Source organism: Hevea brasiliensis, unplaced genomic scaffold (assembly GCF_030052815.1).
Source record: "Hevea brasiliensis isolate MT/VB/25A 57/8 unplaced genomic scaffold, ASM3005281v1 Scaf165, whole genome shotgun sequence".
Lineage (NCBI taxonomy): Eukaryota > Viridiplantae > Streptophyta > Magnoliopsida > Malpighiales > Euphorbiaceae > Hevea > Hevea brasiliensis.
In genome coordinates, this window is record NW_026614658.1 from 54,121 (window position 1) to 76,154 (window position 22,034).

Here is a 22,034-nt window from a genome sequence, read left to right on the forward strand (position 1 = left end):
AGTAGATCTATTGACCTAAGAATAATTGTCAAACCCATGCCAAGTTTTACTTAGTTTTATTACAAATAATCCATTTTATTAAAAAAAAAAAACTAGTTATATTAGCAAATGTATTGATTTAATTAATATAATTAAGATATTTCCTGCATTTCTATTTTTGGTTAAAAAAAAAGGTAATATCAAGTAAAAAATAAAGCTAAATTTCTTATTAGGAGCTAAAACATGAAAAAAATAGAAGCTTGAATATTCTCGTACATGTGATATAGCCATGGCACACGTGACATAGCTATGTGACTTCCAAATAATAAGGGACAACTTCAATAAATATATGAAAGTACACTGTCTGTATCTAACTTTTCAAGAATCTGGACTGCAAATGCCACAGAAGGAACAACTTAAATCAATGAATAACTATGAATATATTGTGCACACTGTCTATCTAGCTTTATACCAATCTAGATTACAAATGCACAATATTGTTCTGTTGCTATTCTTAGGCAAGAAAAAAACCAGATTCATTTTTCAAGAAATGCTGGAACCATTTGGCTGATCTCTTTGGTGTTCTTTGCATTGTTCTGCGGTCTACATGATACAATCCGAAGCTTATTGTATAACCATAAGTCCACTCAAAATTGTCGATCAGAGACCAATGGAAGTAGCCTCTCACATCTGCTCCATTCCTGTAATTTTCATTAACTTTTGTAAGATTACCACTTCAACTAAAAACAGAACCAATGATTTTCAAGAACATTGATAGACAAGAAAATGTGAATTTACCTAATTGCCGAAACCAAAGAAGTGAGGTAACCCTGCATGTACTCTAACCTGTTCTCGTCATTGAGCATATCTTCAATGTTTTTGCTGCTAGGCTGTGCATATCCTGCAAGTAGTGTATAATTTTTTAAGTCCTGAGACTGAATTACTAATCTCTGTTTGATAATTGCTAATTATACCCGTATTTAAGTTAGTTTCAAATAATTAAAAAAAAAAATAGTATTGGGCTTTATTGATATATATACCATTTTCTGTGATGTACATAGGCGTGTTGTTGTATCTATCTTTGAAGTACATGATTGTCTTCTCCATGCTATTTGGAACAACATAGAAGGTAGGCATTGCTGTCTATATAAGGACAAAACAAAAAGCAATGTTAAGTACTGTTATTATCATTTGATTTGTTATTTAAATTGTGAGCTTTGGATATCTTACTGGCTCTCCTATAAGAACTCCATCTTTCTCTCCAGTTCCATAAGTAAAGGTATCTTTAAGTAAATCATCATGATAATTGCATGGTGTCAACAAACAATCCTTTGCATAGAGGGTGCTATAATGGTTGATTCCAATGAAATCCAATTTGTTTGCTAGTTTCCTCTTATCCTCCACTGAAAATGTTGGTAGCCTTAGACCTACAATCTGTTGCATCTCTGGCGGATACTCTCCAAACATAATGGGATCCATAAACCTACACACACCAACGAAAGAATTTGCACTCCTATTAATTCATCTGAGGGCAAGCAGCAACTTTATAGTATAAAACTTTAACTAATTAGAGCAATTTATTACCATGCGGCAATGAAACCTAAAGCTCGTTGAGCAGCCACACGATCAGCTGGAATATCTCTCAATGGCTCATACCAGTAGATATGTAATACAATGCCAATTTTTCCTCCTTGTTTTTCCTATTTCAAGTAATAATTTTATTAAGTAAACATGGTATGGGAAAGAATTCTCTTTTCAGTATTTGAAGTCATAATGTATATAATACCTGATACTTCTTCCGGTAAATTTCAGTTGCTGTGGCATGCGCTAATATCATATTATGTGCAGCAATGTAAGGCTCTAACTCAGAGTTCCCAGCTTTACATTTGCCTACAGGGTAAGAGCATCGATTTGGTGGCCATATTCCACTGTAGTAGCCATATTGGGCTACCATGTTAGCTTCATTGAGTGTAATCCAATGTTTGACTCTGTCTCCAAAAGCTTGGAAGCAGATATCTGCGAAGTAGCCGAAATCATCCCTATAACAAAATTAAGATGGTAGAGTAGATGTTTATTAATCTTGCTCATATTATTAACAATGGTAGCATTTTATAATTTTCTATAACTAAAACCTCCAAAGCATACTTTTCTAAAATTTTCTTTAACTTTTATAAAAAAAAAAAAAGTACCAAATATAGAGAAACTTACTGTATTTGAGAACTTAGCCAAGCGCCGTATCGATCTTCTAGTTCTTGAGGAACATCAAAATGATGCAAGGTAACAACTGGTTCTATTCCTATATAATTAAAGAGGTATACATAAGAATAATAATAATACAAAAGTACTTAAATCTAAGTGTCAAAGTAGCATAAAATAGGGCTTTGTATTTACCTTTGAGCACAAGAGCATCAATAAGCTTATTGTAAAATATAATTCCTTCAGAATTGATCTCTCCAAATCTACCCTCTATTATTAAGATCAAAATTAATTAAAACATAAAGAAATGAAATAAAAAACTCATATTTAAAGGAAAATTTTTGTGGAACATACTTGGAAGAATTCTGACCCATGAAATCGAAAATCTATATGAATTTACTCCAAGGGAATGCATTAACTCTATGTCGTCCTGTCAAAATACGAGCATAATTTATAATATTTTCAATATTTCTTCTACAAAAAATATATATATATATATATATATTTCCAATATTTAAAAAGAAAAAAGAACCGTATTTTATTTTTTTTCTGCCTCTTGTTGAGACTAGTCTAATTCGTCTTAGCACAATTAAAAATTATTTTTATGACTAATATCATTTTTTAAAATGATTAAATTACTAGTATCCAATGATTTTTTAATCCCTTAATTTGGCTAAGTTGGATCTCGTTTTTGGTAGAAACTTCATTCTAATTAGTGGAAAACGTTTGCAAACATAATCAAATTAAGTCAAAATTTTTTGCTCTTTTCATCCCTGTTATTGATAGGAACTTTCGGAACTCTAATTAATAGAAAAATAGATTATTTAATTAAGTCAAGAAAATTATTGATTACCAAAAATAGATGATAGTGATCATCAGCTACATCCCCATTGCTTCCATCCGCAGTATTTGTACCAGATACGTGAGTAAATACATCCCAATTGCTTAGGCCTTTGTTGCCTTCCAAGTATGCTCCTTCAATCTGCAGGAATAAACATATATAGAAATTAATAATTAATCTGCAGAAATATATAGAAATTAATCTGCAGGCCTTTGATGCAAACCAAACAGATTTTTACTCTTAACAGCAAATTTTCAGGCAAAAAAAAGATTTCTCATAAAGCAAAGCGAATGTTGCTTGCCGGTCTGTGATAGTATAAATTTGTTTAATACAATGCATAAGTATATAGAAGAGAAGCTTACATATACCAACCTGATAAGAAGAAGTTGCGGTACCAAAGAGAAAAGAAGGAGGGAATTGGCTACGGTCCAAACATGAACACCTGTCTATCATCAACGCTATTGATGATAGGAAGAGAACTAACACAAAACAGGCTTTCTTCATCCTTCACTACTAATGCTATTCTCTTCTGCTGCTGCACAACTAATAACAGAGGTTAACTTCTTAATTGGATTGTGTAAATGCTGGGATATCGTCGTCCCTTTATATAGAGAACTCATTGGCATTTTTTATATTTTTTTATTACTAGTTGAATATGCTGCCTGCCAATGCAACTTCTCATTTGTGGTCAAATATAATGATCAAACTTGACGGTCAATATCTTGCTAAGTCCAACGGATTAGATTAATTAAGGAAAGGATTGTGCATAATTTATGTTAATTAATTAATTGGTATATAATATATATGCAAGTTGCTGGCATACATAGTTGGTTAAATATCATATTATATCTCTGGCTATCACAACTGCCAAAAGAATGGCAGTTTTAATTTGCTCATTTTTCATGGAATTGCTTTTATTTTTTATTTTTTTCCTTTTTTAATTTAAGCCTTCATGATATAAGGATTTTAAATGGTCGTATTTGTTTGGGGGAAATTGATTTCAGGGGATTATTAATCTTCTTCATTTTATTTCTCTAGTGGGTAATTTAGGGGTGAGCATTCGGTTCGAACCGAATCGAATTAAATTATGAAAACTGAATTATATATTTTAGAAACTGAACCGGAATGGATGAAAAATCGAATCGAACCGAACCACTCTATTTCAGTTCGGTTAGACTTTGTTTAAACCGATCAGTTTTATTTTTTATTATTTTTTAATTTAGACTTAATTTTTAAGTTATTTGGTCTAATTTTGACTTTGGTTTAAACCTAATAAATATTAATGAATGGAATTAAATAATTTATATATATATATATATAATTAAATATAATTCATAAATTTCCCATAAAAATAAACCAATTCAAAAGTCGATACGATTTAATTTGGTTCGATTTGAATATATAAAATTACTATTCGGTTCGGTTTAACTGATTTTTTCTCTTCAAAATTGAACGAAACCGAAATAACCAAAATTTTTATAATATTAAACCAAACCGAATCGATTAAATTTTAAAATCAAACCGATTGAAACGAATTGACTCGATTCGGTTCGATTTTTCTGTTTAAACCGAAATTTGCTCACCCCTAGTGGGTATGTTCTAGTTGGCACTGCAATTTTCTGATGGGAAAATGCACTGCAAGAACCAAAAATTGACCAAGCAAGTTGATAAGATTTTTGATAAACCTAGCGTCCTTTTTCTCAAAAGTCGATACGGTTTGATTTGGTTCGATTTGAATATATAAAATTACTATTTGGTTCAGTTTAACCAATTTTTTCTCTTTAAAATCGAACCAAACTGAAATAACTAAAATTTTTATAATATAAAATCAAACCGAACCGATTAAATTTTAAAATCAAATCGATTGAATCGAATTGACTCGATTTGACTCGGTTTTTCGGTTTAAACTGAAATCTGCTCACCCCTAGTGGGTATGTTCTAGTTGGCACTGCAATTTCTCATAGGAAACTGCACTGCAAGAACCAAAAATTGACCAAGCAAGTTGATAAGATTTTTGATAAACCTAGCATCCTTTTTCTCAAAGATCAGCCACGTGTTCTCTTCATTCAATTTTTATAATATTAAACCAAACCGAATCGATTAAATTTTAAAATCAAACCGATTGAAACAAATTGACTTGATTCGGTTCGATTTTTCTGTTTAAATCGAAATTTGCTCACCCCTAGTGGGTATGTTCTAGTTGGCACTGCAATTTCTGATGGGAAAATGCACTGCAAGAACCAAAAATTGACCAAGCAAGTTGATAAGATTTTTGATAAACCTAGCGTCCTTTTTCTCAAAAGTCGATACGGTTTGATTTGGTTCGATTTGAATATATAAAATTACTATTTGGTTCGGTTTAACCGATTTTTTCTCTTTAAAATCGAACCAAACTGAAATAACTAAAATTTTTATAATATAAAATCAAACCGAACCGATTAAATTTTAAAATCAAATCGATTGAACCGAATTGACTCGATTTGACTCGGTTTTTCGGTTTAAACTGAAATCTGCTCACCCCTAGTGGGTATGTTCTAGTTGGCACTGCAATTTCTCATAGGAAACTGCACTGCAAGAACCAAAAATTGACCAAGCAAGTTGATAAGATTTTTGATAAACCTAGCATCCTTTTTCTCAAAGATCAGCCACGTGTTATCTTCATTCAATAGCATATATCTTACTGTATAGTCCCCTTTTTATTATTATTTGATATATTGAGCATCTGACTCTTTTTTTTTTTTTTTTATAAACAAACCATTTTATTAATAATTAAACCAGGAAAAACTTAGCATGAAACATTCATTAAGCATTTGACCCATTGAATAAAAAAATGTTTAGCAAACTTTGAATTCCATGCATTCTCACTTTTCTTCATTTCCATTGTTTGCATGACGCCTAAAATTAAGATTTCTAAACCTGTTTTACTATCCTTTCCTCGAAAGTCTACAAGTCACAGTTGAAAAATCAATATATCATTCAAGTACGTGGAAATCTCAAACTACAAAAGTAGCGTCTTGATCTTTTTGTTAAGCCATCCACCTCTTTTCCTTTTTTTTTTTATTTTACTTTAATTAATTAGCTTCAATAATATTCAAATTTATAACTTCATTTTTTTCAAAAAAGGATCTGTTATCATTAAATCAAAATTGGTTACTTGTTTTACAGATTATTTTAGTGTTCTTTTTGGTATTTCAAGGTCTACAAATATAAAAGAAATGCATATGTTGAATACCCATATGGGATATGACCATTCAAAGTTACCAATACCAACCAAAGTAGCTCCCCATCAGATCTGCTTTTCTCATTTCGTGGAAGCATCGATAATGCATGCATGGTATGTTCAAACTGAAACTGAAATTTCAGGGCAATTAATAAGCAACGTGCTTAAAGTAATTAACTTTATAATTGGACGACTGGGAGTCATCGCAAGTCGATGGTCTTTTTTTCTTCATTTTTTAATTATATATATAATTTTTATGGTTATCTTGGAAAACTAAGACCCATGTGCAATATAAACGAATCAATTTTTGTTCGTTCAAAATCGAAGGAATTAATGCAAAATAAATAAATAAATAAATCAAATTTTGATATAAAATTAATTAATAAATGCATCAAAACCAACCGATCACTTGTCTTCCAATGGCCAATAGGCAATAATAAACTGCTTGTTGTGCTCATTAATGTTATTAATTAGCTAATGAATGAAAATAATTAAAAAGAAGAAATCTGCCAAATCCTGAAAGAAGAAAAAAAATTAAAGAAATGACCACACAAACAAATTTCAATTGCGACGGCCCAAGAATATGTTCCCTCACCATACACAAAATGTTGAAATTTAAATATAATTTTCATGTAACAATATTATTATCACCAACCTACTTTCACGGGGCGGACGCACTGCCATGGTTGGGCGCCTCCCCCAATTTTTTTTAATTGCATACATTATCAATTATTTTATTTTAATTAGAATTAAGAGTTTATATACAAGAGACACTTGGTCCCCTCAATGTTTTTTAAAAAATTAACTTAAAAATAATAATGTTAATAATAAAATAATAATAATAATAATAATAATAATTCAAGTTAAAAATATTTTTAAAATGAACAAAATAATAATAATTAAATATTACACAGTTAATATTTATTTAAAATACACTAAAAATCATATATATACAAAGAAAATAGAAAAGGATAATGGGAAATTAAAAAAAAATAAATCTTTGAATTTTTTCGTCTTATTTTGTATTTTTAAGTCTTTATATTGTTTTTTTTTTTACTTAATATTTTAAGTGCTAAATTAAGTACAGATTGAATATGCTAACTTGGGTGTTATATGTGCCTTTCTTGTTAATTTTTTCAATCTATTTAAAATTAACAAAATATATGATTCATAAAAAAAAATAAATAAATATTGATTATTGTTTGATAAAAGTTTAATTTATAATTTTTATTAATTATATAATAATATAATTATTTAAATGACTTTTCTAACAAGTACAATATTGCACTCGTTAATATTTATTAAATATGTTTCTTTATTACTAAAATTGTATCCATAAATAAGAAATTATATTTTTTATGTGTATATATCGTTATACATTTCTATATAATATTAATATTTTCTGATTTAAAATTGATAATAAATAAACATATTGAAGAATGAATTTATGTTTATTTTAGGTCTTTAAGTGGATTTGTTGCAGTTTTTCCTTCTCATCAGCAAAAAGGTTCTCTAGATATTTTTTTTTTTTTTTTTTTTCATTTGGAAGATAAGATTCTGTAATTGATATTGATAGAGGGAATCGGTCAGAGAGACAGGGAGATGGGGAGATGGTTGAAGATGGAGAGGATAAAATAGTAATTAACATTCTTTTTTCTTTTAACTTATGTCATGGTAGTGAGATATTTAGGAAATCGAAAATAATAAGTTAAAAGGATTTTATTATAACGTAAATTAATATTAAGGTGATTTGATAATATAAATTAAAGTTTAGAGATAATATTTTCTTCAAAGATAACTGGTGAAAATTATCTTGAAATTTGAAGGCATATGGGGCTCAAGAAATCCTCCAGCTTTCATGTCTTTGCATTTGATGAATATTTTTCATTTAAATATTATATTTTTATATTTTATATATAACAATAAAAATTCTTATAAAAAAAGAAAGTTATTATTTGTTAATGTTCTTTTACAATAATCTTCGGCATTATTGTGATATAGTCATTTAATTATTAAATTAAAAGAATTAATAATATGACAAGTTGCTGGTTGTTACATTTTTTATTTTTTTATTTTATTTCGAATGGCAGTTAACTTATATAATTCCTATCAATTTCTTTGAATTCGCATACGCTCATCACTATCTTATTCTTATGATAATTTTTTATTTAAATAATATAATTATATATAATCTTTGAAGGAATAAGCATGTCCTAAGTTTATGACGAGATCATAAAAAACGAGGGTAAACTCATTTGTATATATAAATGCATGCATCTCATCCTGATATCTTTTCAATAATTATTTTCAACTCATTCCTAATTTTTCTTCCTTTCCTTATTTTGTTATTGTTAATGATAAAAAGTGACCAATATCACATTATTCTTTTGTTAATGATATTTTACCTTAGCAATTTATGCAAAATAAGAAACCTAATTTACCACAATTTATTCAATACATTTGTTATATATATAATACATAATAAAATCATTGCATGTATAATAATTGTATATCAAAATTTCACATTTGTCTAATCCACTGTAGATTGTGTGTGTCCATGTGATAATTGTGAAGTCTTCTAATAAGAAAAATATGATATGAAAAGAATCAGGTGACCTTTTGATAAACTCATTTTATATAAGTATTTTAGGGTAGTTTTGCATTCATTTTGCCTTTTTAGTTTAGCAATTTTATACTTTTAATGCTTATTTTAGTTAATTTTTTAATTTTAGTTTCATTATATTTGATTTTCGGAATTTTAATGTTTTTAATAGATTTTAATAAGGTTTAATAAGAAAAATATGATATGAAAAGAACCATGTAGCCTTTAGTGGAACAATGCCATTGTACTTCATTTATTGACTTTCTCTGCACTTTCCTTTTCTTTCTTTCTTGTTTGGCATACAAGTCTTAACTAGATCAAGAGAATGAGTATAGCAGCCCGCAACAATGGAAGCAAATCTGATATATATGTGAGATCTATTGACCACAAAACATCCCTTAATTGTGGGTATTTTGAGTAGTCTATTGACTTAGGAATAGTTAACAAACTAGCAGAATGCCCATGCTATGCATGCATGGGTTAACATGTAATTTTGATTTTTAATTATTATTCAAATAATAATACTTATTATTAAATTAATTTTTATTTAAATTTCTTTCTTATTTAATTTCATTTAATAAATTTCAACTATTGTGGTAGTAATTTTTTAATTAATTTATGGTATAGCTAATTAAAATACCTTATCTAATTCTTTTTATATATAAATTGATTATAATTTCTATGATTATTTTGTTTAGAATATAACAATTACTTTATTTTGTTTAGAATATAATAATCACTTTATTCATAAAAATAATTTAAACATTATAAAATTTTCATATTTTATCATATAAATTTATGTAAAGTGATATTTTATTTCTTTATTACTTTACAAAAAATATATTACATTAATGAAAAATAATATTATTTCCAATAATATATAAATATAATATTTTTTTGTAATTAACATAGTAAAAAATTATTTAAATTTAATAATAATAAAAATGTATAACATTATTATTAATTAAAGATAATATTTTATTATATTATTTTCAAAAATGCAATATCTTTATATTTTTTGCAAGGTTTTAAAACTATTTTTCTATTAATATGATATTTTTTTTTGTGAAATTTTTTTTTACAAAAATTGTTATCCTTTATATAAATTTCTAATATAAAATATAAAAATTTCATAAAAATTAATTTATTAAATAAATATACAATATATGTATATTATCATTTCTGTTAATCTAATAAAATTTACAAAGATATATCCATAATTTTGATACTGTAACTTATTTTTTTAATCAACTTTACTTGTATTTATAATAATATTTATTATTTATCTTTGAAATTCTATGACTATATAAAAATATAGTTGATAAATGATTTCTGCATAAAAATATAATTATTAACTAAAATAGAAAAATAATTTTTGTCATAGCCTGAAATTTTCATTCATTCTTAATTTTTTTAAAAAATATTTTTTTGAATTAACGAGTAACATTTTTCTTAGTCTTGGTAAGAATATTTTAATTATAAAATATTTATTTAAGTTATAATGAAACCCAATATTATTTTAAATGTTTGAATGGTTATGGGAGTATTTATATATACACAATTTAAATATTATTTCTAGTTATGATTGAAATTTATCATATTTTACAAATAACAATTTATTGACCTTGTTAAATGAATATTACTATATATTGATAATATCAATAATAAATGTATTATTATATTTAAAAATGCATAGTACTTTAATTTCATGAAGTTGATTTCATATAATGATATACATATATTGTAAATTGATGTTCTAGTATAATTGTTGTATTATTTGTTTTTGGGTGTTAAAAGGGTTAAAATAATGTAATATATAAGTATTACATATTAAAAAAAAAACTGGCCTATCAGGAGTAGAGAGAAAAACCTTCCTCCCCCCCATCTCTCGATCTCTCTCGCTCTCTTTTTTCCCCTCTCTTTCTGCTTTAGACCGATGGCAACTATAGCCCAGGAGGCAAGGCGAGTCTCTGACCACCCGGTAGGGCCCAGCGACGACAAGAAACGGGCATCGGATGGCAAGAAAAAGGGGAAGAAAATGCTTGCCGCTGTGCAATCTTTTAGGGAGGATTCTGATGCCGTCCAGCTGTGGTTCCACCTCGGACCACCAGCATTTTGCTTCTCTTCCCCTGGGCATTCTTTTTCAACCAACAACACCCTTTTTGGTGGTCGGTGATGCGAAAATCGAGGAAGAAAGGGGAATAGGTTTTTTCGGTGTTTCTTCACCATTTTCTAGTGATCCTACCATTGGATCTGAAATTTGAGACCATTGATGAACTTAACGTGGTGAAACCTTCAAGATGGAATCAACTCCGCTCCGATCGGACACTGTTTGAAAAAGGTAATCATTGGACAATCTAGATCACTTAGTGAGATTTTTAACTTTTTGATGCCCAAAAATTGAAATATAATTATATAATAATTATTAACAAATTTTGAGTTTCGTTTAGGTACAATCGGATTGATGATAGCTCACCGACACCTGGGACTAAGTTTTCAGCCTGATCTTGCTGCCCGATGGACCGTCCTAGAATATAGTCAATATTATAGTCAATCCCAACATTTTCTGACGTTCCAGATGCGTTCCAGGTAGCAGAATTTGCAAAGGTAGTCCCAAACTTAAGTTGTGTAATTTTTACCTTTGTTAAGCTCGCTGATAAATCTGTATACGGGATAAGCTCCTATATGTATAAATTGATGTGATACACTGGATGTGTGAGTAACTCCAAATTAACTTCTATGTGAATATTGAGTGAATTATTTATTATATGTGATGGATGTGCATTTCATGATAGGATTGCACTAGTTTTAGATAGTTATAGAAATTACATCTATAATCAATATCTAAACTTTCTGAGTCGAACTCTCATTCCTATTCAATATTTTTTTCCATGTTACAGGAGGAGCGAGTTAATTTCTTTGAGTTTAACATACATTTTCCACTGCAGCTTGTGCTTCTTAGTTTAATAGTTTCTTGTGCTTATTTATTTATTTGTTTAGTAACTAGAACTCTACTGTAATATTGGGTTATGTATTTATGATATTAATTAATGAAAAATTATTATAATATTAAATAATTTATGCATTATGGCATCAAGGTTGAGCTAGGCTCTCCTAACTTTAATTTCTGATGGTTATCGGATTGGATTGACCTGGAAGATATAATATTTTATTTTATTTTACTATTTGCATGTTGGGCCTTAATTTTGGACCTGGTTATGGGTTTGGGTATAGTAAGATTTATTATGGGTTTTGAGAGTTTTATGTCAACCCAGGTCCTAGTGCCAGTTTGGCCCATGGAATCGGATCATGACAATTTTGTTAAAAAATAATAAAATGATGGATAACCAAAATATTTGTTTGGGGTGTAGTTACATTGCCCTTAAATAATTCTAGCACAAGTTATCATCTTTCAGGATTCAACGGACTCTTTCTAATATTATAAAGTATCAGGAATAAGTAGAAATATAAATAATTTTTGATAATTGAGACTAATAAATTTTGAAAAAAAAACAATAAAAATAAAGTAAATTGGAGAAAAAAATTTAAGAACAAAATATGAGAAAATAATTTTTTTCTAATTAGATAATTAATAATTTTATCATAATTGAAAGCAATTGAATACTTATAATAAAAATAGAGAAGTTTTATTTAAATGAAATTAATTATATTTTATAATTAGAGAATTTATAATTTTATCATAATTGAAAGCAATTAAATAATTATAATAAAAAATAGAGAAAATTTAATGAAACTAAACTAATTATGTTTTATAAATAAATTGCCACTTATAATCCTACATGGCAAGCTTTTCTCTTAGAATGCCACATGGTAAACTTTTTGGAAGATTTTAGCCTATACATCAATCATATGTAAATTGATTTAATATAGGAGATATTTAAATAGATAATATTATAATAATGATGCAAAATTCTCTTCAAAAGTGAAATGAAATTTGAAATGGTAAAATGATATAAAGTTTGTATTTATTATTTAATTAAGATGAAATAAATTACAGTAATTTATTTTTTATAAAAAGAAAAATATTTTATTAATTAAAAATAAAATATAAAAGTGAAGTATAAATTAATATATAACATTTTTGTATAAATAAATTTATAAAAAATATAAATATTTTTCAATAATGCATTTAATAGCAAAGGCTTCAATTTTTAAAAATAAATTTTTTAAGAAAATAATAATTTAAATAATAAAAATTAAGATAGTAATGTCAATAATAATGATATATTTTTTTTTTGCAACATATCTAACTAAATATTTGTACTATGTACAAATTCAATAAAAATTAACTTTCTATAAATGTAAATTGCATTTTACTATTTTACTTTTTATTAAAATTATTTAATATTTTTTTTTATAATTTGATTACCAATATTTATAGAATGCGACTATACTACTCTTATTTTAATACTTTATTTTTAATATTCATATGTTCAATAAAATTAGTTAATATATATAATTTAAATATATCATCATTCATAAAAATAAACAAATGAAAAAGATTAACAAATATAAAAGTGTCATCATAATGATTAGTAAATAAATAATCCTAAAAATATTTAAATTTAATTGAATAAATATGGCTATATATTTTGTAAATTTTAGCTATAATTATAGTGTTAAGCTAAATTACTTTCATTTTAAACAATATCAATAATTATGATAATTGAATGACAATCAATATTATGACAAAAATAATTATTGTGTTTTATTAATTAATTACACAGGTTACAATATGTATTGATTTTAAGAATGTGAAATCATAAATTAATTATCAATTTTCTTTAAATTAATGGTCATTAATAACCTTTTGTTATTATTATTATTATTATTATTATTATTATTATTATTATTATTATTATTATTATTATTATTATTATTATTATTACCTTTTAATTTATTTGTTAGTTATTCTTATTATGGAAGGTGACTGTAAGAAATAATATTTTTTCATAAATGAATTTATAAAAAAATATAAATAATTTTTAAATATTACATATAATTATAAAATATCTTAATTTTTAAAAATTAAATTTTCAAGAAAACAATAATTTTAATCATAAAGGTTAATTTAGTAATGTAAATAATAATGATAATTAAAAAGAAAAATAAATAAATAAATAATTAGTATAAAAGATATTTATTTATGGAGGGTGACATATAGCAAGTTTTTCAAAAAAGTGTCACATGATAATATCACAGAAATACTTGTCTGTTTTGTGTGTGTGTGTGCATATATATATATTTGAACATAAATAAAATTTATGATTGATAATTAAAATTTATGTAGCAATTATGAACTCTTTATTATTTCATTAATAATTCATAAATTTGAAAATTATATATATCATATAATTAAATATAAATAAAATAAATGCTCAATTCAAAATTGAATATGTATTAAACAATAACTTATAATTAAAAAGTATATACAATTCAAATAATTGCAAAATGAGTAATTGCCAAGGATGGCTTTTGTGAATGACATCTGAAAAATATTGAAAATTTTCAAAGAAAATGAAATCACGTGTCTAAAAGAAACAGCTCAAAATAAAAAAAATATGTTGTATTTCACAAAATACAACCATAAATGACGATCACCCACATTATGTATTTTTATAAAATATATTTAATTATTTATTTTGAGTATTAATTTTTGACATATCATACTTAATTTTTTTATAATGAATCCATTAATTAAATAAAAATGAAAGAAAATCTTAATTTATTATTACAATATACTAATTTAATAAAACAATCAGCCATTATATTTGATATCTAACCACTTTTCCATATTTACTCTTTTTACTATTTAGATTATTTTATTTTACTTTTTTTTAAAATTAATCAATTAATTTAAATTAATAAATTCATTTGTGAGCTGCTATAATCCAATATAAAATGTATTTAATTTTTCATTGAGTATTAATTTTTGATATATCATACTTTAATTTCATATGATGAACCCATCAATTAAATAAAAAGGAAAGAAAATCTTAATTTATTACAATTTAACAATTTAATAAAATAATCAATTGCGGCTCTTTTTTTTTTTTTTTTCTATATTTACTTTTTGGGGGAGAATGCTCATTGAGACCTTTCGGCCCTATAATGATATATTCAGAGGCTTTATTTAATTAATAATTAAATGGAAACAATTGCCTCTGCATTCATGCTTTTCTCTTTGGGCTCGTATTCCAAAGGATTTTATCCATTTAGTAGTTAAGAAAATGAAAATGAAAATATGTTGAAAAAACAATATCAAAAATTGCACTGAAAATTTAATTCGTAAAATTGTTACCGCATGCAATTAGCGCAGTATATAGCGTTGACTTTTCATGGACTTGTTTAAGTATTTACTAACATAATTGTACACCAAAACAGTTTTATGCCAACTTATATTTTTAAGGGAGAAATTAGTGAATAATTAACTCTAAATTAAATATAATAAATTCATATTTAATACAATATTAAAAATTAGTGGGTCTTGATTTTACTATCATTTATAATTTTTAAATTAAAAATTAAGAAAATAATAACAGAAAATATATTTAGTAATTAATAATTTTTCATTATTTAAATTTAAAAGATAAAATTAATTAAAGATTGTATTTAACAAATAAAATTATATATTATAACTAATTAGGAAATAAAAAAATTAATATTGACCTTTTTAAAAAAAATTAAAAAGTAGTGGATAGGTATTACCTTTAATAATTTGATATCTTTTAAATAAATTTCTATCATTAATTTCTCACAAAGATTTAAATATCTTATAATTCTAATTTGGAGTAGACATTTTAAAGGAAATTAAAAGGTAGACATTTAAAAAAAAATTAATTTCTTTTTATGAGATAATTCTTTTTATGAGAAATTTTTGAGATTTTTTAATCATTTTCCCAATCAAAAGCCACTCCTTCATTGCTCATCCATTGGTGTTCTCTCCTTCCTTTCCTCTCTCTTTCTTAATATTGTTTTGGTTGCTTAGTTGAATTTATCATTTATCAAGCACAATTTCTTCATATTTCCTCGTCAAGAGCTAGCAACTGATAGCCCCTTTTATAAGTTTCTCTGTAAGACAACTTCCATGGATTTCTTAATTAAATATCAAATCGATTTCAATGCCTGCATACACGAAGGTACTACTTTCTTTCTCTCCAAAATTGACGATTAAGAGTGGCAAAATGCATTCTTTTGAGAGAATTCACAATTTTGGTTAATCTTAGGATTATCTTATTTATCTAGAAGGCAAAAAGAAGAAGCATTAAGACGTTTGACCAATTTTCTTTTCAGTAAAAGAATGAAGAACAGATTGCATAAATGGCTTGATGGGTTGTTGAGGAATGGAAGTGGGAGGTCTCAGTTACAAGGGACTTCAAATCACTCTAGATAATAGCTTCAATTTTGCGGCATTATCAGATACTCCAGGTTGTTTTTGCATATCACAAATCATAGCAAACTTCTTTAGATGTGTGTGAGGATTTTCAGAAGGATGTCCCCCAAATTGGGAATTTTGAATAATTTAAAGAACCCCAAAATCCATCTTGTAGCTATTTGCATCAATTCTTGGTCTTGCTATACTCTCTCTCAAGTCATCAAAACGAGGAAAAGCATGATCCATCATACTTCCCCTAGGCACATTATCATTTACAACCTCTTCACCTTGGGCTATAATTTCATTGTTTCGATCATTTCCAGCATTACCACCACCAATTCTAATTCTTTCATCAGCCATGTCTGCTTCAATTTCAATTTATCTCAAGGCTTCTTTCCTTTTTCTGGTTTCTTTCTTGTTGGCTCTACAAAATTTCTCAATTTCAGGATTAAACAATAAGGATGTGTCACTTGTGCTTTTAGCTCTTCTCATAAAAGATTAAGAGTACCTAAAAAGAACAAACAAACACAAAATGAAAAGATAACAAAGATAAAACTATAAACAACTAAAATAATCAAGAATTCAATATTAAACAAACAACTCCCTGACAACGGCGCCAAAAACTTGATGTGGCTCAACCGCAAGTGCACGGGTCGTACAAGTAATATAGAAAAGATATCGTTCCCACAAGGAGTTGTGTTAATGATTGAATTTTTGATATAAAAATTCTGACTAATTTGAACTATTTTTGAAATTAAAGTAATAAATTGATAGATATTGAAGTGTGGATTCTATATGTGTAAAATTAATAATCTATTCAACAATGTAATAATTTAACTAAATTTGCATCAAATTAAAATAAACAAATTAAAATATGGCAAGATTTAAAATGGCAAGTAATTAAATTCAATTAGAAATTAACAATGATAAAAAGGGCGATTTCGGAGTTCGGAAGTTCATATTCAAGCTATTTTGGAATTTTTAAATTGGTTATCCAATCTTATGGAACTTACGGGTTTTAAGGAGATTAATTCTTAAATCCTTTGAATACCCTTTCGAGTGGGACAAATAGTGCCTTAATCAATCTAATCCTACTTTCGTGGAGTTAAAATTAATCAAGACCCATTAAGTTCCTTAATTAATCTGTAAATCCTCTTAATTCTTAGTCTATTTTTAGATCTAAGTTAATTAAGTCTAATTTCTTGATTATTTATCACAAGACTTTCTCCTTTCGGTGTTTCAACCATGGATTAAGAATAACACTTAATGGGATCCTACACTAAGCATGTCATTGAGCACACAAGAAATGAATAAAACTCATTAAAACCACAAAATATAGATTACCCAATCAAAATCTACAAAATATCTCAAATATTACATCCCACTCCAGAATCTAATGAAAACTACTCACTATCTATAATATTTACAAGAAATTCTGAGTTAATATGGAAATAAATTTTAATCTACGCTAAGAACTAAGAAACCCAATACAAGAAAGGTAGAAAATATGCAAGAAAGGAAAGAAAACTCCAAATTTGTCTAGAAATGGAGGGGTGACGTTTTTGCTCCCCTTTTTGACTCTTCTGCTGCTGCTCCTTTTCTTTTGTTTTTTTCTCCCTGTGCAGAGCTGCACAACTTATGCGGCAAATTATGCGCAATTTGGCCAATGCATACTTCAACTTTGAAACTTGTTTTTGACATCTTTGACTATAGAAATCACTCCTCAATGGCAAAATTTCTTTTTAGTCCCTAAAAAACACCATTTTACTTACAAAACAAAGTAAAATTACAAATTAATCCAAAAATTGTCAATCATGAAAAACTATCTAAATAACTAATGAAATTAGCTAAAAGTGACTAACAATCAAATAAAATGGCCATGAAATTAAAACTAAATGACTATGCAAAATGCATGTATCAACGACCCGTTATCCAGTTTAGTCAGCCTGTCATAGGTTACTTGGGCAGTGAAATTTATTGAATAAGTTAAGAATATTAGCAACTGAAAATATTAGCAATTAAATAAATGAGTAAGAATATTTAATTATTATGAAAGAATTGAGCGCTTTTGAAGAGGAATAAATTAGAACAAAGGATAGTTAATACTAGAAATATTATATAAAATTAGATTAAATTCCAGATTATCCAAATTTTGATCAATTTCTTTTTTTATTGTATATTATTTTCTTGTTATATTATTGCACCACTAAGCAGCAATGCTTAGCGCGATGGATTTGTTTCCTTGGGCAGTTACTAAAGGTAAAGCCCAGCGAATATTAAATAGAGATTTTGAAGTTCTGATCTGCAGAACTGTCTGAAGTATTCAAGGTTGTCACCTCTTCAGCAATGCATGTAGATAGGGCCCATATAGGTCATAATTTGTATGTTGTATAAAATGCTTAGTTATAGTATTGTAATGTAAATTATGAAAATGTAATTAATAGGTATGTGATGTAAATTAATAAATCGGTTAATTCATATGTGGTTAAATTATATATCATGTAAATTAATGAAGATTAAAAATTTTCATATATGAGTTGAGCATGAATGGGAATGTATAGAAATAGATATGAATGGAATTGTATGGATTTGAATATGGAATTGAAATATATAGATAATGCATGAAATGATGAGATTTTTATTTTAAAATATTATTGAAAATTTCAAACAGGTGAATAGTGAAACACGTCAAACGATAATAAAATAAGGGAAACTCCGTTTGTTTCTTCGTTAAAAAATAATTGATATTAAATTAAACGAATTCAAAAACCATGAAGAAATAAAGTAAGATAAGTTAGGGTGCTCTGGCACCAAGTGTGACACACCTCGCTCAGCTAAACTGTAAACGGGTAAGGGGTGTTACAATTATTATTGTTATTATTATTATTATTATTATTATTATTATTATTATTATTATTATTATTATTATTATTATTATTATTATTGTTGTTACCTTTTAAATTATTTATTATTTATTATTATTATGGAAGGTGACTGTAAGAAATAATTTTTTTGCATAAATGAATTTATAAAAAAATATAAATAATTTTTACATATTACATATAATTATAAAATATCTTAGTTTTTAAAAATTAAATTTTCAAGAAAACAATAATTTGAATCATAAAAGTTAATGTAGTAATGTAAATAATAATGATAATAAAAAAGAAAAATAAATGGCGTGAAATGAGTAGACACATGGTGTGTCCTGGGAAAGAGCATTGGCAGGCAGTGAAATGGATTTTGAGATATTTGAAGGATACTATAGATGTTGGTCTGACATTTGACAAGGCTAAGATGAGTGATTCAGTTGTTGGCTATGTGGATTCAATTTTTGCAGGGGACTTAGACAAGAGGAGATCTTTAATAGGTAATTTTTTACTCTTTCTAGAAGTGCTATCATTTGGAAGGCAACATTGCAAGCTGCAATTGCTTTGCCTACCACAGAGGCTAAATATATGGCCTTAGCAGACTCAGTAAGGGAAGTTTTATGGTTACAAGGTTTGATGGGTGATCTTGGGTTGATACAAAAGAAGGCAACAGTGTTTTGTGACAGCCAGAGTGCTATACATCTCACAAAGAATCAGATATACTATGAGCGAACTAAGCACATTGATGTCAGATATCACTTCATTCGGGACATTGTATCTCAAGAGACTGTAGCTGTGCAGAAAGTCACTACACATGATAATCTAACAAATATGATAACCAAGAGAGTCCCAGTCAGCAAGTTTAGGCATTGCCTAGACTTGATTGGTGTTTGTAGTGCTCAGTAATGCCCTTACGAGGGCATATGGCAAGATAGAGTGTTTTATGGTTATTTTGTTGATGATAAAGGGAATTCGAGATAAGGAGAAGAATTGTTATTTTTATGACTTGAATTTTGAATATATTTTTCATGGACCTGAATTGTGATCCGATCCAAAAGTTTCGCGCTGCGACCCGATTGGGATAAAATATGAGATTTGTGATGGTAGCGGAGGGCACGAGCCGATGGGCCCGGGCCTGTAGCCCACCACTAATCTCCTTGGGAGTGTGGGGGCAACGCCCCTGTAGTATAGATTAGTATAAATATTGTAATATTCTACCATTTATGGTTTATAAGATATTCGAAAAACACACTAGGGTTAGGGTTTGAAAGTTCTGATTAATTGTATCTTGCTCTTTTCATCATTGTGAAACTTTTTTCTCTTGTCTTGCCCGTGGACGTAAACCTTATGATTGAACCATGTTAAATCCTGCATTATTCTTCTTCTCTTTTCAATACTGTGTGATTGTGCTATTTGTGTGTGCACCTTAGATTTGCGTGCTTGTTATAATAGTTTATATATAAGGGACAATTGGCCCTCAATGTTTTTTTAAAAAATTAAACTTAAAAATCATAATGTTAATAATAAAAGATAATAATAGTAATGATAATAATAATTTTATGAAATTCAAGTAAAAAAATATTTTAAAAGTGAAAATAATAATAATTAAATATTACACAGTTAATATATACATATATATATATAAAAAATAAAAAATAATGGAAAATGAAAAAAATAAATAAAGTTTCAAGTTTTTTTTATGTCTTATTTTGTATTTTTATGTCTTTGTACTAATTTTTTTTTTCAGTTAATATTTTAGGTGCTAGATTGAGTACAGATGGAATATGCTAACTTGGGCGTGATATGTGCCTTTTTTTTAATTTTTTCTAATTATTTAAAATTAATAAAATATATGATTTATAAAAAAAATAAATAAATACTGATTATTGTTAATAAAAATTTAATTTATAAATTTTTATTAATTATATAATCATATAATTATTTAAATGATTTTTCTAACAAGTGCAGCATTCTCATTAATATTTATTAAATATGTTTATTTATTACTAAAATTGTATCAATAAATAAGAAATTATATTTTTTATATGCTATTACACTCTTTTTATATATTATTATGCATTTCTATTGACCACAAAACAGGCTTTATTGACTACAAAACAGGCTTTAATTGTGGGTGCTTTGAGTAGTCTATTGACTTAGGAATAGTTAACGATATATCTTGCATTTCAAAAATAGGTAATGTGAAGTAATAAAGTATAGCTAAATTTCTTATTAAGGATAGAAGCTTGAATATTCTTGTACATGTGATACAACTATTGTACATGTGACATAGCCATGTGAATTTCATGTACTAAGGGGACAACTTCAATATATGAATGAACACTATCTGTATCTAACTTTGCAAGAATATGGATTGCAAATGCCACAGCAGGACCAACTTAAATCAATGAATAAATATGAGTGTATATATATATATATATATATATATGCACACTGTCTATCTAGCTTTTCAACAATCTAGATTTCGAATGCACAATATTGTTTTGTTGCTATTCTTGGGCATGAAAGAAACTAGATTCATTTTTCAGGAAATGTTGGAACCACTTGGCTGATATTTTTGGTGTTCTCTGCATTGTTCTGCGGTCTACATGATACAACCCGAAACTTATTGTATAACCATATGTCCACTTAAAATTGTCTATCAGAGACCAATGGAAGTAGCCTCTCACATCTGCTCCATTCCTGTAATTTTTATTAACCTTCGTAAGTCACCACTTCAACTAAAAACAGAACCCATGATTTTCAAGAACATTGATAGACAAGGAAATGTGAATTTACCTAATTGCCGAGACCAAAGAAGTGAGGTAGCCCTGCATGTACTCCAACCTGTTCATGTCATTAAGCATATCCTCAATGTTTTTGCTACTAGGCTGTGCATATCCTGCAAGTTGTGCATATTTTTTTAAGTC

The 22,034-nt window shown here is 27.0% G+C and overlaps 1 protein-coding gene and 1 long non-coding RNA gene across 2 annotated transcripts; both read right to left on the reverse strand.

Moving 5' to 3' along the window:
* Window positions 1-302: 302 nt before the first annotated feature.
* LOC131176554 (beta-glucosidase 18-like) lies at window positions 303-3,539 on the reverse strand. The gene is made up of 11 exons (XM_058141605.1): window positions 3,389-3,539; window positions 3,029-3,157; window positions 2,530-2,605; window positions 2,371-2,445; window positions 2,188-2,275; window positions 1,766-2,018; window positions 1,564-1,679; window positions 1,210-1,462; window positions 1,020-1,122; window positions 778-880; window positions 303-680 (listed from the first exon to the last, which is right to left on the reverse strand). The coding sequence occupies exons 1-11, from the start codon at window positions 3,518-3,520 to the stop codon at window positions 494-496; spliced, it is 1,515 nt and encodes a 504-aa protein (XP_057997588.1). The 5' UTR covers window positions 3,521-3,539; the 3' UTR covers window positions 303-493.
* Window positions 3,540-21,515: 17,976 nt separating this feature from the next.
* LOC131176557 (uncharacterized) lies at window positions 21,516-22,007 on the reverse strand. The gene is made up of 2 exons (XR_009146570.1): window positions 21,904-22,007; window positions 21,516-21,807 (listed from the first exon to the last, which is right to left on the reverse strand). It is a non-coding gene; the product is annotated as an uncharacterized LOC131176557 (long non-coding RNA).
* Window positions 22,008-22,034: the final 27 nt, after the last annotated feature.